The 17,517-nt window shown below is 39.7% G+C and overlaps 1 protein-coding gene across 4 annotated transcripts in view; it reads left to right on the forward strand.

Moving 5' to 3' along the window:
• Upf2 (UPF2 regulator of nonsense mediated mRNA decay) overlaps positions 1-17,517 on the forward strand; it is a 109,115-nt gene that overhangs the window by 89,024 nt on the left and 2,574 nt on the right. The window contains exons 17-21 of one of the 4 annotated variants that reach the window (XM_057787664.1): positions 375-476; positions 715-813; positions 5,949-6,116; positions 12,985-13,126; positions 13,803-13,923. In XM_057787664.1, the coding sequence (XP_057643647.1) occupies positions 375-476; positions 715-813; positions 5,949-6,116; positions 12,985-13,126; positions 13,803-13,923 (632 nt within the window). Of the gene's footprint in view, positions 1-374; positions 477-714; positions 814-5,948; positions 6,117-12,984; positions 13,127-13,802; positions 13,928-17,517 lie in introns of those variants that run through there. The other 3 variants (XM_057787665.1, XM_057787666.1, XM_057787667.1) reach the window with 3 other exon arrangements.

Here is a 17,517-nt window from a genome sequence, read left to right on the forward strand (position 1 = left end):
AAAACGAGAGCAATAAAGTACAAGATAACTTTTAAACTAAAGAACCTTGTAAAACTTAGTGCTATATCATTGCCTTTATCTAGTGGTATTAAATTTGGACTTTGTATAATTAGATGAATATTTTAAAAACTACAGTGAGAAATTTCCTTAGAGGCGAGAAGGTTCAGGAAATTCTTCTTGTGTAATTCAAGTTTGTGCAACAGCTCTGTGTGCTGTCTGACCTACCCGGTGACTAGCTTTTAGTTTCTGGCATGTAGGAATGTTGCCTTCTGACTTCTGTCATTCATTTTGAACAGACTCCATAAAAGGAAGCTTCTTAACATATGTCAAGTCCCCTTTCAGAGGCCTTAATCATCTATTGATGTTAATTTCAGGAGGGTTCTGATGAGGAAGAGGAGGGAGAAGAGGAGGAAGAGGAAAATACAGATTACCTCACAGATTCCAACAAGGAGAATGAAACAGATGAAGAGAATGCTGTATGTATGGCCGTTTTTTTTTTTTTTTAATTGTGTAGTGATTTTGAATATTTGAGCCTGTGATTATGAAAAAGAAATTAGCTTTCTTGGGAATTTACTTGCGCTCAGTTTTTCCTTGGGTAACATGTTCTTTTAACCTTCATTCTTTAGTTATATTAACTACATCTGTATAGAAAGGCTCTGACTTATGAAGCATCACAGTGAACATTTGTTGTGGTATTTTCTTTGTTTTGACAAGGAGGTGATGATTAAAGGAGGTGGACTGAAACATGTGCCTTGTGTAGAAGATGAGGACTTCATTCAGGCTCTGGACAAAATGATGTTAGAAAACCTTCAGGTATGAAATACCCCCTCTTTTTGGTTGGCCTCGAACCCACAGAGATCTGCCTTTCTCTGCCTCCCAAGTGCTGGGATTAAAGGCATATGTCACCACCACCCAGCTGAAATAGTCTCTATTTAAAGACTCTTTTGAACACAAAACACTGTAGCACATAAAATTCTGATTAATGTGAAAGTCTTTGTAAGCAGCCTCCTCTGTAGCATATCTCCCTCATGTTCGTAGGTTGTGACTGCCGTCCTGGGTCCCTGATTTGCAATTTGGAGGTGGGGAGGGGAAGAGACCGGGGGGGGGGGGGGGATAAATGTAGTTAATTTAAGACTGGGAACAGAGTCATTTTTAAGAGCATGTAGTACCCTTACTGAGCTTGGTTCCCAACATAGTGTTGGACACTTAACAAGTACCTATGATTTCAACGCCTGGAGATCAATAAATCTTTATGTCTCCAGCATTAATAAACTAGATTTGGTTTGGGAAGGTGAGACAGGGTTTCTCCATGTGGCCCTAGCTGTACTGGAACTTACTCTGTTGACCAGGCTGATCTTGAACTCTGAGACCCACCTGCCTCTGATTCCCAAATGCTGGGTTTAAAGGTGTGTACCACCACGCCCAGCTAATGAAGTAGATTTTATCAAAACTCACAAGGCTGTTCATTTTTGTTTTGATATGTAGTGCTGGGGATCAAACCCAAGACCTTGTGCATACTAGCTGGGCACTGAACTGTAGCCTTAACCCTCAATATAACAATTATTAAAATAATTACATTTTCCAGTAATTGGAGAGAAAATCCTTTGGGTTGTATGTATCTGCCTATTAAATTCCTGTCGCTCTTTTGTGACATCGCAGTGCTTTTATTAGAACATAGAATTGGCAAGGAGCAAGCACTGGGGGGTAGGTTCTATTGAAGGGAAATAAAAATGTTCAATACAGATAATTGTTGATCAGTTTGTATTAGAAAGAGAAGAGAAATAGGGAGTGGCTAGGGTGGGGCATAGAGCAGGGTGGTTTCTTATCTTATTTTTGTTTAAGATATTAACTCATTATCTGCGATGAACTGGTTATTTATGGAAGACATACTGTCTTTTATTTTTTTTTTTGGTTTTTCAAGACAAGGTTTCTCTGTGGTTTTGGAGCCTGTCCTGGAACTAGCTCTTGTAGACCAGGCTGGTCTCGAACTCACAGAGATCCGCCTGCCTCTGCCTCCCGAGTGCTGGGATTAAAGGCGTGCGCCACCACCGCCCGGCATACTGTCTTTTACTAATGGCATAGTTATTGAGGGGTTCAACATTTCTTCTTCCTCCCTCCCCAAAGTATTTATTATTCTTCCTGTAGTTATTATTAGGTTTAGGATATCATTTTACATATATTAGGTTATTAGGCCAATTTGCTTCTTCCTTCAGATATTAGGTATTTCTTTGTATCTCCAGATGTTTTGGTATATGTATTTTGGGGCGTTGTTTGATTGGTTAGTTTTGTTTGGGGGGGGGTTGTTCTCAGTATAATATTTTTATCTATTTTATTTGGGAATTTCATACAGTTTACCCTGGAAACTTGCTACCCATTCCTCCCAGGTCTACCCTCCCACCTCTGTGCGCCCTCCTCCAAAAAAACTGAGGGGAAACCCCCCCCCCCAAAAAAAACAAATAAAACACCAAGTCAAATTTGTATTACCCATATACTCATTGGCACATTGTCAAACTCCTAGTGGCCAGCCCCTTAAAGAAAATGAAACCCTCTCCCACTCACTCCCATAGCCCCCCACCTCCATCAGAGGCCATCATCTGTGAAGAGCTACACAGCAGCATCTTAATCACAATTTGTGAGGGCTCTCTTCAATAGCTTTCTGTCTGGGCTGTTCCTTTATTTTATTTATTTATTATTGATTGATTGATTGATTGATTGATTGGAGGTGGGGAGATTGTCATAGAAGCCTTCAATGTCTCTCTGGATTTTTTTATTTTATTTTTTATTTTTTTTGCATTGTTTTGTTTTTGTTTTTGTTTTGTTTTGTTGAGGCAAGGTCCCATTAGGTAACTGATTCTGGCCTTAGACTTAATAATTAGCCCAGGCTGGCCTTAAATTTACTCTCTTCCTGCCTCAGCCTCCCAACTGCTTGAATTACATGCACATGCTACCGTAATTAACCCAAGAGCCCTTAATTTATGAAGTAAATTTCATGTCATTTTAGAGGCATGTCAAATAAAGCATAATTAATTATTATAATCTTCTGAAAGAAAAAATAGTTTGCATAAAGAAGCTTATGGAGTCAGTACCATTTAATAAACATTATGCAACTACTATGTGACTACCATTGTTCAACAGGTGAAGTATAAGTAGTATATAAGACAGATGCTCTTCCTGTTCTTAGAGAAGATATTTTAAAACTGCCAAGAACATTACTCCTAAATTGTGGTAATTTGGTAAGGATAGAATGTTTTGATTTATAGAAAGGGAAGATCCTTAGTGGGATGGTGGAGAAGACATTTCTAATACCACAATGGATCTGTTTAAGGGTGGGCAGATGAGATGGCTGGTTAAGAGCACTGGGCTCCTCTTCCAGAGGACATAGGTTCAATTCCAAACACCCACTTTGTGGTCACAATCATCTGTACACCAGTTTTAGGAAATCCGATGCCTTTGCAGGTGCCAGGCGTACAAATGGTACAGAGTCACATGAATGCAGGCAAAATATCCACACACCTAAAATAATCTTTTTTAGTTAGGGGAAAGTGGAGAAAATTACAGAAGTCTTGAGGCAAAAAAGATCTTGCTTTAGAAAACTAAATAGAAGCTTAGTATCAGTGGACATAATCTATGGGAAAATGATGACAAGAACAGAGAACTATAATGGGAACCCTTGGAAGAACAAGTCCTATGTGAAGGTGGTACTGATAGGGATGAGACTGCAAACCTGAAAGCCTGGGTAGAAGGCTATTTTGATAATCACCAGGTTTAACAGATGGTCTGTCTAGCGCCGTAGTAAGAAACAAAAACATCAGTTTGAGAGCTTTTCAGTTTGTAGAATGAACTGAATTTATTAGGTTCTTGACTAGATACAGAGCATGGGTTCGATCTTTTGTAGCTATGACAGATGCCTGAAAGAAGTAGTTTAATGGAGGAAGAATTTGTTTGGATCTTGGTTTCAGTCCTTGATTGACTTTATCACATTTAGAGTGACCTATAGCATTGCAGAAACATCATGAAGGAGGTGCATGATGTAGGCAACTATAATCCCAAGAAAACATTAAGGGATAGGGACAAGATACACTTCTAAGAACATACCTCCAGTAACCCGCTTCCTGCAGACAGGCTTGTGTTAGACCCTTTGTCCCTGTGACAAACACCTGAGAGAACAACTTATAATAGGGAAGAAAGATTATTTTTGGTGCCCATTTCAGTCCTTTTCTGCTTTATGCCTGAGGCATGGTAGTAGGGGGTGTATGATAAAGACTATTTACCTCATAAAGGTGGAAAGCAGAGACAGCAGGACAGGGGCCAGGTAAGACTCTTCAGAGGTACTTTCTCCATAATGAATTTTCTCCAGCAAGTTCCCACCTCCTAAGATTTCTAATATTCTCAAAGTGGCACTCCTAGCTGGGACTTAACTTTTAGACAGAAGTCTCACTATTGTGCCATAGTGGGCTTGGAACTTGCTTTATAGATCAGACTAGTTTAATTCACAGGGATCTGCCTGTCTTTGCCTCCCTAGCATTGGGATTAAAGGCATGCACTACCACACCCAGCCTGAGCACTAAACTTTTAGTGTGAATCGTGTAAGGATATTTCACACTGTATAATTAGACTTTCTTGGGGGGGTGTCATTATTTGGACCAGCCTCCAAATAATGACACAGAGTCTTATTATTATTTTGAAAACTTGACCTTTATCTTGGGCTTGTTCTTAACTAGCTCTTGTAATTTAAATTAACCTATTTCTAGTAATCTACGTTCTACCACATGGCTTTTTACCTCTCCTCCATTCTATATGTCCGACTCCCTCTATGTCTTGCTGGCATCTCTTCTGTACCTCAGATTCTTCTCCAGTTCCTCTCTCTCCCCAGAAGTTCCACCTAATCTCTCCTGCCTAGCTATTGGTCATTCATCTTTTTATTAAACCAATGACAGCAGTACATCTTCACACAGTGTTCAAATATCCATAACAATACTGGATCCATAGCAATGTTTCACCTCCTAAGTTTCTGTTACTTCTCAATAATGCTATTTGTGGATTAACACCCCCATGATCCATAACTTCTCAAGAACACTACTTGGAGCCTGTGAGATGGCTCAACAGAAAAAACATTTGCTACCAAGCTTGATGACCTGAGTTGGAGCCTAGGCCCTGCATGGTGGAGGAGTAAACTAACAATTCCAAATTGTCATCTGACCTCCATACATACACTGTGGCACATTGTAGTAAGGAGGCCGCTTGTTGGTTCCTGGCCACTTAACCCCAAAATAATCACACAGAAACTGTATTATTTAAATCACTGCTTGAAGCCGGGCGATGGTGGCGCACGCCTTTAATCCCAGCACTCGGGAGGCAGAGGCAGGCGGATCTCTGTGAGTTCGAGACCAGCCTGGTCTACAGAGCTAGTTCCAGGACATGCTCCAAAGCCACAGAGAAACCCTGTCTCGAAAAACCAAAAAAAAAAAAAAAAAAAAAAAAAAAAGAACTCAGTCTATGGGACCTGCAGTGCTGTGTGCCTATAGGAGGCTGGTGCACTGAACAGAAGCCAAATCCCATGGTTCCTTGGAGGTCAGACACAAAAGATTTTTAGGTAGTGATATTTCTATTTCTTGGTTTCACTTGTGTTTCAGAGTCTCTGTATCTTAGGGTTGTGTTTTAAGAAATATCACGTTTGTTGGGCGGTGGTGGCGGCACACACTTTAATCACAGCACTTGGAAGGCAGAGGTATGTGGATTTCTGTGAGTTTGAGGCCTGCTTGTTTTTCAAAAGTGAGTTCCAGGACAGCCAGGACTGTTATACAGAGAAACTCAAGCCTCCCCTCCTCTCCCCACCAAAAAAAGAAGAAAGAAAAGAAATACCATGTTGAGTGAATCATTTGTAGTTTATATTTATATTTCTCTGTGTTTCAGAATACTTACATACTTTTAAAATTTCTGTCTTGAAGCAGAGAAGTGGTGAATCTGTTAAAGTGCACCAACTTGATGTTGCTATTCCTTTGCATCTCAAAAGCCAGCTGAGGAAAGGACCCCCACTTGGTGGTGGGGAAGGAGAGACTGAGTCTGCAGACACAATGCCATTTGTCATGTTAACAAGAAAAGGCAATAAACAGCAGGTAAGAAATGTCCACTGTGTAGTTAATTGGTGGTTATCAGATGTGAGAATTAACTTTGTTTAATAAATTCTAAGTTACCCTTTTCCTACAAAAAGAAATGAGAACTTTTTAGATATTCAGTGATAGAAATATTATCTATTATATGTATGGAAGATGCATTGATTGACTTTTACAGAATAGATGTGTGTCAATGGAAAGGACTTTTAAATTCTAAGTATGTATATATTCATAAGAATATATAAATTTCAAAATAAAAAAAAGAATATATAAATTCCTTGACTTCACATAGTAAACTATATAAGGAAGTTCATGGTAGGGAGGAAGAAGATATTGACTAACATGTCAAGAAAATGTTGAACTGCCAAAGGTTTTCTTGAAATTTGTTATCTGACCCCGTGCCTTATATTCTTACTCTTTCTTACTATGCTCTCTTACTTTGCTTATGTGTTACATATGGCCTCTCAAAATCATTTCCCTGGCTACTAAGCCATTACTTTGGGAATTCATGTGTTCATTTAGCAGGGTTTTTTTTGTTTGTTTGTTTTTTGGTTTTTTGAGACAAGGTTTTCTGTAGCTTTGGGACTTGTCCTGGAACTCACTCTGTAGACCAGGCTGGCCTCGAGCTCACAGAGATCCGCCTGTCTCCCGAGGACTGGGATTAAAGGTGTGTGCCACCACTGCCCAGCCATTTGGCAGATATTTACTGAGCATCAATTCTGCTCCATTAAGCATGTGTATGTGTCTAGGTCCTAGGACTATAGTGACACACACCATGAAATACCTGTCTTCATGGATCTTACGTCTCACTGAGATGATAAGACCTGGTCTACAAGGATAAAAGCCAGCACTCAGACACAGCTCCTGGATGGACACGTATTGGTTCTGTTTGTATGCTTTATCATTTCTGATATCAGGTTCATTTCTAAAGTTGATTAATTCATGTAATAATTGACATTTTTCCATTCTAATGTAAAGTAAAATAATGGGATATATTAGAATTAAATACTAGATTTTATGAAATAAGGTAGCTGCCACAGGTAGATAAGTGTAATACTTGGTTTTCATGTTATTCACATAGCCATTTGGCATATTTGTTTCATGCTAAGCCCTTTGTTTAGATCATAAGTTAAGCAAATTCTTTCTTGGAGCTTCATTCTGGTTTAGGGAACCATAAAGTAAAGAAAGTCACTGTCAGTTTGGGATATTGTGAGGGAAATAAAGCAAGATGAAAAGAGACAGTGGCAAGGCTAGAGACATGGAGACTTTCAGTGATTGTGATGGAAAGAAGAGTCTGTATTCAAAGTAATGATGCCAGCACGGTGAGATGGTTCAGTGGGTGCAGGTGACAGACTGAGTTCAACCCCAGAACCCACCTGGGAAGAGAGAGCTGACTCCCAGAAATTATCCTCTGACATACACACTGTATCTATATCTATCTCACATACAGAGACAAACTGAAAAACTAAATCTAACTATAAAAACAATCAAAGGTCTTTCTGGAGATGGAGGCTAAAGAACCTAGGAAGAGGATATAGTAAGCAGGAATCCCTGAAAGATTAGCATGGTGAATGCCACCATTTGATCTTGGATGTCTACTTCTCTGTCCATTTCTCCTCTACAGCCCTGGGCCCAGCTTGCCTCCCTGCTATCCTTTCAAACTTAGCTCATTCTGGATCCAGTAGCTGAGACTCAGTCCCGTCACTTCAAGAACAGAGGAACACCTTCCACAATTCCCTAGGTCCTCCAAGCCTAACTCCAGCCCTGAATTGGCTTCTTGGGGACAAAAAAACGCTCTGCAGCACCATCCTTACTCACCAGTGCCAGCAGATGGCAGCCCAGGCAAAGACACTGACTCCCTGCACACACCTGCTAAGACCTTAGCATGGAACTCAGCCACTTCCTGGACCTGGTGCTCAAAGTGGGCTGCCACTTACATGCCCTCAGCCTTGTTCCAGAACCTAAAAACTGCCACATTGCAATATCCTTCATCCCCTGCACATTCCCAAGGAACTAGAATGGGTACAAGTACTCAAACCTTGGGAGTAGGTAAGATCGGGGAGTCTCTATTCTTAACTATCAAGCTGCTAAGCAGATGTGAGGGCCGACGGCTTGCCCCTTGGAAAAGAATCTTCACTTAACTTAGTTAAGACCTGATACCCTTCCTTCTTTTCCAGTAAGAAAAAAAGAAATTAAGACAATCACCAGCACCCTAGCCCCAAGGCAGAGGGGCACAGAGGCAAAACCTTGCAGCCGTGCTTACCCACCTTCCACATTGCTGCTTCCAGTCTGTTTGATGTTTGGGCTATGTGACTAGATAAAATTCCCCTCTGCATTTTTTTAATTTGTAAATAAGTATCTCTGTTCTTTTCCACAATTTATTTAGATAAGGGATTATAGAAGTCTTACTTTATACCATTCTTTTGCTGGCTGGTAAGTAAAGAAATCTCGATAATATCAAAATAATAGGGCCAGCAAGAACTTTCCATCATGCCTAATGTTAAAGTTAACATGTCAAAATCAGACACTAGCTTCCTTCATCATGCCCACCTTCTCTGTGCATGCACACACACACAGCTCTAACCAGGTCTCATTGTGCTTTCATAAGGCCCACCCTCTCTGTAGACCAGGGCTGTGCTTTCTATGCTCACTCAGTCTAAAGAGGAAAGTGAGAGCCGGTTTTGATAAGAATCCTAAATTAGGTGTTATTCCCTGATCTTTGCCAAAACTGCTTCAAACCTGGTCTTGATATTTTACCACTGTAACCAGAGTTCTCAAATCCCAAGTATTGAACTTTTTCCCTAGGCCTACTTAGATATTTGAGCTAGACTTTTTTTTTTCTTTTAAAGGAAACTTAGTCATCCCATTTTAGGTCTCCTTTATCTTTCTCTCTGCTCTTCCTCTGTATTCCCTACCCATGCCAATGGCTTTTCTTGGCACAAAAAAAGTAAGTCTGAAAAGGTCATTTAATTCTAACATTTTAAGGCATAATACAGTGCATAAAACCTTTACATGTGTGGGGGTGGGGACAAAGAGTAGTGTTTAGCTACTATAATTGGGTATTTCTTGGTTCCCATTACTGCATAACTACTCATGTCTTGGCATGTACCTTGGGTCCTGAGTTTTATTAACTAAAAATAAGCTTAGTAATATCTTTTCTGAAGAAAAGCTATACAGTAGTTTTCCTCTTTATTGTATTCAGGTACACATAAAAATCCATTCATCAGCATGCACATGCTGTTTAGTCCATATACAACTTGTAGACTTTGACAGTACATCGAAATATACCTCAAGGCCAGGCATGGTGACACACACCTGTAATTCTCAGAGTCTGAGACAGGGTCATTAATTTGGAGGCCAGTTTCAGGTAAATTATTAGAAGAAGCATCATGGTATTTTGTAGTCTGAATAAGTGTATTTTGTTCTTTTTTTTTTTTTTAATTTACCATTTGGGTGTTGGCTTTTCTATAAGTGTGAAATCTGTTACTGTATAGGAATGTTTAATTCTTCACCTCAGTGAAAGATCTCTTTGTGACAGGATTTCTGTTTAGAAAAACCTTACTGTGGTAGTCATCTGCAGAAAAAAATATTTCAGTGAAGTGAGTTGGTAAAGGGAAGTAAAAGTGTCAACAGTTAATGTCTATATTTACGTATTTATTGATTTGATCATTAAAAATGTTTTAGCATAATAGCTCTGTTATATACTTTAGCATATTTTTTTAAAATATTTATTTATTTATTTATTTATTATGTATACAATATTCTGTCTGTGTGTATGCCTGCTGGCCAGAAGAGGGCACCAGACCCCATTACAGATGGTTATGAGCCACCATGTGGTTACTGGGAATTGAACTCAGGACCTTTGGAAGAGCAGGCAATGCTCTTAACCTCTGAGCCATCTCTCCAGCCCCAGCATATTTTGTTTTTAAAAAGACAAAGTAAATCAGGCAGTGGTAGCACACACCTTTAATCTCAGCACTCAAGAAGTAGAGGCAGGTGGATCTCTTGAGTTCCAAGCCAACCTGGTCTACAGAGTGAGTTCCAAGACACTCATGGCTACACAGAGAAGTCCTGTCTTGAAGAAGGAAAAAAAAAAAGTTGGGGTTAGAGAGATAGCTCAACCTTTTGGTGTTTGCAGTACAATCATGAGGACCAGAGTTTGGATCCAAGCACCCATACAACAAACCAGAATTCTACAGACACATATAACTCAGTTCTGAGGAATCCAGCACTCTTTTCTCCCTCACTCAAGCAAATGTGCAAATAAAATGAATTTTTTAAAAAAATGCAAATTAACAGATTCAACACAATGCCCATCAAAATCACACCCAGCAAAATTCTTCAAAGACCTCAAAAGAACGGTACTCAACTTCATATGGAAAAGCAAAAAATCCAGGATAGCTAAAACAATCCTGTACAATAAAAGAACGTCTGGAGGCATCACAATCCCTGACTTCAAACTCTACTAAACAAACAGTACAGAGCTAGAGTGCTGAAAACAGCCTGGTTATGGCATAAGAACAGACAGGTGGTCCAATGGGAACCGAATAGAAGATCCGGATATCAATCCACACTTCTTCGAACACCTGACTTTTGACAAAAAAGCAAAATATATCAGATGGAAAAAAGAATGCATATTTAACAAGTGGTGCTGGCATAACTGGATATCAACATGTAGAAGAATGAAAATAGACCCATATCTATCACCATGCACAAAACTCAAGTCCAAATGGATCAAAGACCTCAACATAAAGCCAGCCACACTGAACCTTATAGAGGAGAAAGTGGGAAGTACACTTGAACGCATTGGCACAGGGAACCACTTCCTAAATATAACCCCAGCAGCGCAGACACTGAGATAAACAATTAATAAATGGGACCTCCTGAAACTAAAAAAGCTTCTGTAAAGCAAAGGACACAGTCAACAAGACAAAACGACAGCCTACAGGATAGGAAAAGATCTTTACTAATCCCACATCAGACAGAGGTCTGATCTCCAAAATATACAAAGAACTCAAGAAACACCAAAAGAACACATAATCCAATAAAAAAAAATGGAGTAAAGACAGAGACCTCTCAACAGACGAATCTAAAATGGCTGAAAAACACTTAAGGAAATGTTCAACACTCTTAGTCATCAGAGAAATGCAAATCAAAACAACTCTGAGATTCCATCTTATACCTGTAAGAATGGCCAAGATCAAAAACTTATGCTGGAGAGGTTGTGGGGAAAAGGGAACACTTGGGCATTGCTGGTGGGAATACAAGCTGGTACAACCTCTTTGGATGTCAGTGTGGCAGTTTCTCAGAAAATTAGGAAACAGCCTACCTCAAGACCTAGCAATACCACTTTTGGGTATATATCCAAAGGATGTTCAATTGTGCCGCAAGGACATGTGCTCAACTATGTTCATAGCAGCTTTGTTTGTCATAGCCAGAACCTGAAAGCAACCTCGATCGAAGAGTGGATAAGAAAAATGTGATACATTTACACAATGGAGTACTACACAGCAGAAAACATTATGACAGCTTGGATTTTGCAGGAAAATGGATGGAGCTAGAAAACATTATTTTGAGTGAGGTAACCCAGATACAGAAAGACAATTATTACTTGTACTCACTCATAGGTGGTTTTTAAACATAAAGCAAAGCAAGCCAGCCTACAAACCACAATCCCAGAGAACTTAGACAACAATGAGGACACTAAGAGAGACTTCCATAGATATAATCTACATGGGAAGTAGAAAGTATAAAAAGACAAGATCTCCTGAGTAAATTGGGAGCATGAGGACCATGGGGGAGGAGAGAGGCAGGGAGGAGAGTAGAGCTCAATAAATATCAATAAAAAAATGCAAAGTATATTTAACTTAATACTGGAAGACGAACAATTGTTTTGTAACCAGTATCCATAAAGAATTATAATTTGTTACATGTTTTGACTAGGATAATTAGAATTTACTGTAACCTGAGCTTATATATATGCTTATAGTTTTAAGATACAGCTATGTTATGATTCAGCTTAAAACAACACCTTTAGCACCCCACTGTTGCTCCTACTGACACATGCTCCAGAAGCTCGGTAAGTGATCACACCTTTGATCTGGAGTTATTGATGAGGTCTCTTATGATAGTGCAACAGAGAATTTAGGTTATGAGATACCTAAATGTTTTATGCTTGCTGGTTAGCATAGCCTACTTAAAAAATTTCCCAGGGAGCCATGAGCCATAATTTTATAGATTTTTGTTTTAGGTTTGTCTGCCATATGCATTCCTAAGCTAGAAACATCTTGCTTAGAACAAACATTCCAAAAAAGGGAACAGGATCTCAGGATGAGATACTTCATTCTCATCCTCGAAACAAAGAAGTGCTCAGAATGCTGAAGATGGGTAGATTTGCCATATATAGTTTGGGAGGCAAGTAGAAATGTAAGGAATATGCCTTTCATTTTGATCTATAAAAGCCTTTTGAAAGTTGTTCACATGAGGGGTCTGCAGGATGAAAAGTTGTTCTGTCTCTAGGTGTATGCTTCCAAAGAACTGATATTTATGAATTCAGTCAAACTTAGTGGCCTTCCACTTCAAGTATCTTTTGGAAAAGTCTGATTTATAGTGAAGGATAGATTGGGTTGTTTTGGTTTTTTTTTTTTTTTTTGACAGGGTTCCTTTGTGTAGTCTTGGCTGTCCTAGAACTAACTTTGTAGACCAGGCTAGCCTCAAACTCACAGAGATCTACCTACTGCTGCCTCCCAAGTGCTCAGATTTAAAGGAGTGCACTACCACTGTTCAGCCTGACAGTATTGTTTTCTAAACTAATATATTTCTTAACTATTTTATCAGGCTATTTGTGATTCCAATGTTATTTTTCCTCCAGTTTAAAATTCTTAATGTGCCCATGTCGTCCCAACTTGCTGCAAATCATTGGAACCAGCAACAAGCAGAACAAGAAGAGAGGATGAGAATGAAAAAGCTCACATTAGATATCAATGAACGACAAGAGCAAGAAGATTATCAAGGTATAAAATAATTTATAGCCCATAGACTTCCAGTGCCATCACTCTGGAGACTGAGGCAGGAGGGTCACCATACATTTAAGGGCAGCCTGGGCTACATAATAAGACTCTTATCTCAGCCGGGCAGTGGTGACGCACTCGAACTCACAGAGATCCTGTTGTCCCTTTGCCTCTGCCTCCCACCCAAGTGCTGGGATTAAAGGCGTGCACCGCCACTACCTGGCTGTAAATAAATCTTTAAAAAAAAAAAAAGTGTTTACTGTGCAAGCATGAGTGCTTGAGTTGGAATTCCCAGCACACACATTTAAAAAAAAAAAAAAAAAAAAAAAACAGGTGTGGTGATTAATGTTTGTAACCCCAGTGTTAGAGAGGCAGATCTCTGGGGCTTGCTGGCCAGCCAACCTCAAGTAATAGGCAAGGCCCAAGTCCCAGTAAGAGACCATGTTGAAAAACAGGATGGACAGTGCCTGAGGGAAAAAAAAACCCTGTATGTTATCCTAGCTATCAAGGTTGTTACTTCCTTTACCTTTTCATGCTTTCAATACTTCATAATCATTAGCCTAAATGTTTTTTGAAAGTTGCTACCTACATATAAACACCAATGAACTTGATCTGGTTTTTTGTGCATTTGTAGAAACATATATTTACAAGAGTTAACAGCATTTTTCTCTAATCACAGAAATGTTGCAGTCTCTTGCACAACGCCCAGCTCCAGCAAACACCAATCGTGAGCGGCGGCCTCGTTACCAACATCCAAAGGGAGCACCTAATGCAGATCTAATCTTTAAGACTGGTGGGAGGTAAACAGCCTTCATTTGATTCCTCCTCATAAGGGTTCCTGTTAATGTTTTTGTGAAAAATTGAGTTTGGGATTAGCCTGTTACATCACTGCTGAACATACAAAATAGTTTTAAGAGTTTGAAGTCAGGGATTGTGATGCCTCCAGAAGTTCCTTTATTGTACAGGATGGTTTTGGCTATCCTGGGTATTTTGTTTTTCCATATGAAGTTGAATATTGTTCTTTCAAGGTCTGTGAAGAATTTTGATGGGAATTGCATTGAATCTGTAGATTACTTTTGTTAAAATTGCCATTTTTACTATGTTAATTCTACCTACCCAAGAGCATGGGAGATCTTTACATTTTCTGGTGTCTTTATCAATTTCTTTCTTCAAAGATTTAAAGTTCTTGTCATACAGGTCTTTCACTTGTTTGGTTAGAGTTATCCCAAGATATTTTATTATTTGTGGCTATTGTAAAGGCAGATGTTTTTCTGATTTCTTTCTCAGCCCGTTTATCATCTGTATAAAGGAGGGCTACTGATTTTTTTTGCGTTAATATCTTGAAATTTGCAGGCAAATGGATGGATCTAGAAAAAAACATATTGAGTGAGGTAACCCAGACACAGAAAGACAAAGATCATATGTACTCAACTCGTAAGTGAGTGGCTTTTAGACTTAAAGCAAAGAAAAACCAGCCTATAGTCCACAACCCCAGAGCACCTAGACAAGACCCTAAGAGAGGCATACATGTATCTACATAGGAAGGAAAAAAAGACAAGATCTCCTGAGTAAATCAGGAGCATGGGGGTCGCTGGAGAGAGTAGAAGGGAAGAGAGGGGAGTGGGAAAAAATGTATAGCTCAAAAAAATAAAAATAAGAAGCAAAAAAAATTAGAGGCAGTGAAAAATATTAGTTTCCTGCCTGTTCACTTTCTTTAAAGTAGCTTAAAGTGTATGCTGTAGTATTGATATCTGTCACTTTCATAAAATCATCAGAAACCAGGACTGTTAGAATGTTTTCACACTTAATAATATTGACATTTCCATTTGGTAGGTTAACTTCTCGGGTGTTCTTGTCAATATCCAAGACTTTCTCAACTAAAATAATGTCTTTTTTTAATCATTCTTATATGTTGGGTTGCCAAAAAGTAGAAGAAAACAGTGTCCATACCCTCAAGGCTAGAGTCTAATGAAAAAATGTATTTATGAGTACTTGAAAGTTAATTCTGCACTAGTTGTTTTTGTTTTGGGGTTTGTTTGTTTGTTTGTGGTAGTGGGGGGGGGTTGTAACAGCCCTTGATGCCCTAGAGCTCATTGTGACTGGGAATACCTTGAACACAGATTATGTCTGCTTTTGCCTCCCAAGTGCTGGGATTAAAGGCGTGCACCACAACACTCGCCTTAGTCATTTAAAAAAAAAAGAATTATTGAAATATGAAGCATTTCCTAGGAAGTAGGAAACAGAGTGCCAAGCCTCAGCTGCTCTCCCTTCATGCCATCAAAACCAGTACCACCTGGGTGACTTTTAACTCTACCAAGTCTACTGCCAGCTCGAGGCACAACCTTGGCCACCTCTGGAACACAGCTTCTGTGTACTGACTCTGCGGAAACACTTCCCAGATTTTACCTTAGTGAAGCTGATTACTTCTTAATCACTGCTAACTTCTCAGCTCCAGCTGACCAGCATGGAGTGTCCCAGCAAAGCAAAGGTTTCGCTTCAGTAGTTCTGCTGTCTTGTTAATCCCAGCTCAACCTAGGTAGAACCACAGACTTCTTAAAACAAATAGCCCTGTTTGAGTCTTTAAATATCCCTCTGAAATTTCACAAGCCAGGCCTCCATCCTCTGCACTGCTCTCAGCATTCTTCCAAGCTCGCACAGTCCATCCCACTTATCTCTCAACACTTAGAGGCGTCTCTAGTCCAAAGTCCTTCCACAAGCCTCCCAAACCATTGTCAGGTCTGTCACAGCAATACCCCACTACACTGGTACCAACATGTTTTGTTAGGGTTTCTGTTGTTGCAACGAAACAACATGACCAAAAGCAAGTTGGGGAGGAAAAGGGTTTATTAGGCTTACACTTCCATATTGCTGTTCATTACAAAAGGAAGTGAGGACAGGAACTCAAGCAGGATAGAATCCTGGAGGCAGGAGCTGATGCAGAAGCCATGGAAAGGTGCTGTTTACAGGCTTGTTTCTCATAGCTTGCTCAGCCTGCTTTCTTATAGAATCCAGGGATTACACCTCCCACAATGAGCTGGGCCCTCCCCCATCAATCATTAAGAAAATGCCTTACAGCTCCATTTTAATGAGGCATTTTCTCAATTAAGGTTCTCTCATTTCAGATAACGCTAGTTTGTATGTCAAGTTGACATAAAACTAGCCAACACATCCATCATCTTTAAGAATGGCTCTCTGAGCCTATCATGGTGGCATATGCTTATCCTAGTACTTGATTGGTTTCTTTCCCTTTTTTAATATTTATTTATTTATTATGTATATAATATTCTGTCTGTGTATGTCTGCAGGCCAGAAGAGGGCACCAGACCTCATTATAGATGGTTGTGAGCCATCATGTGGTTGCTGGGAATTGAACTCAGGACCTCTGGAAGAGCAGGCAATGCTCTTAACCACTGAGCCATCTCTCCAGCCCCTTAGTACTTGATTGGGCAGAAACAGGTGTTATTTCTGTTGAGTACAAGGCTTGCTTGATCATAGCAAGTTCCAGACCAGCCAGGGATATATAAGACCCTGTCTCTAAAGGGGCAGGGTAGAGGTGGCATGTGGCAGGGGAGAACTTTCCTCAGTAGTTAGTACTTACTGTTCTCTCCATGGACTTGAGTTTGGTTGTGGCAACTTAGAACCATCTGTAACTCCAGTTTCAGGGGATCTGACGCCTTTAATCTCCACAAGATCAGGCACACACAGGTAAAACATTCACATAAAATCTTCTTAAAGGCTCTTTGTAAAGAAAGTATAACGAATGCTGTAAAGATATAGGCATGCTGGGCAGTGGTGGTGCACACCATTAATTCCAGCACGAGGTAGGCAGATCTCTGTGAGTTTGAGGCCAGCCTGGGCTACATAAATTACAGGACAGAGAAGGTCTACCTTGTCTTGGAAAAAAAAAGAAAGTGAATGCTTCAGTTTCATGTGGATTATTCCAGTGCTGCTCAAACTTTACAGATGCACATCAGTTACTTACTGAAATGCATCTTGCCCACTCTTGTTTTCATAATGAGACGGTGTTGCTGTGTTGTCTAGGTTCATTTAGTCCCAAGCTTAGTTTTCCCATCTCATCTTTTCAAGCAACTAGGATAGCTGGCTTAAGCTTTTATTGTATACCCTTCTCACACACACATTGCTAGGCATGTGTTCTCCCATTGAGTTAAACCCCTAACCCATTGTTCTTGTTTTTTGAGACCGATTCTCCCTATGTGCAGCTCAGGAAGGCCTTCAACTCTCCTAATTCCAGTACAGAGATTAGAATTATGTTGTTCCACCATACTCCATGTAGGAACTTACTATGAAATAGTGTACCTCCTAGAATAACAGCCCAAGTGTGCATTAGAAATACTTTTTTCAGCTCTTAGCATCAATCACTCAGGGTGATTCTT

The sequence above is a fragment of the Chionomys nivalis genome, chromosome 13, assembly GCF_950005125.1.
Source record: "Chionomys nivalis chromosome 13, mChiNiv1.1, whole genome shotgun sequence".
Lineage (NCBI taxonomy): Eukaryota > Metazoa > Chordata > Mammalia > Rodentia > Cricetidae > Chionomys > Chionomys nivalis.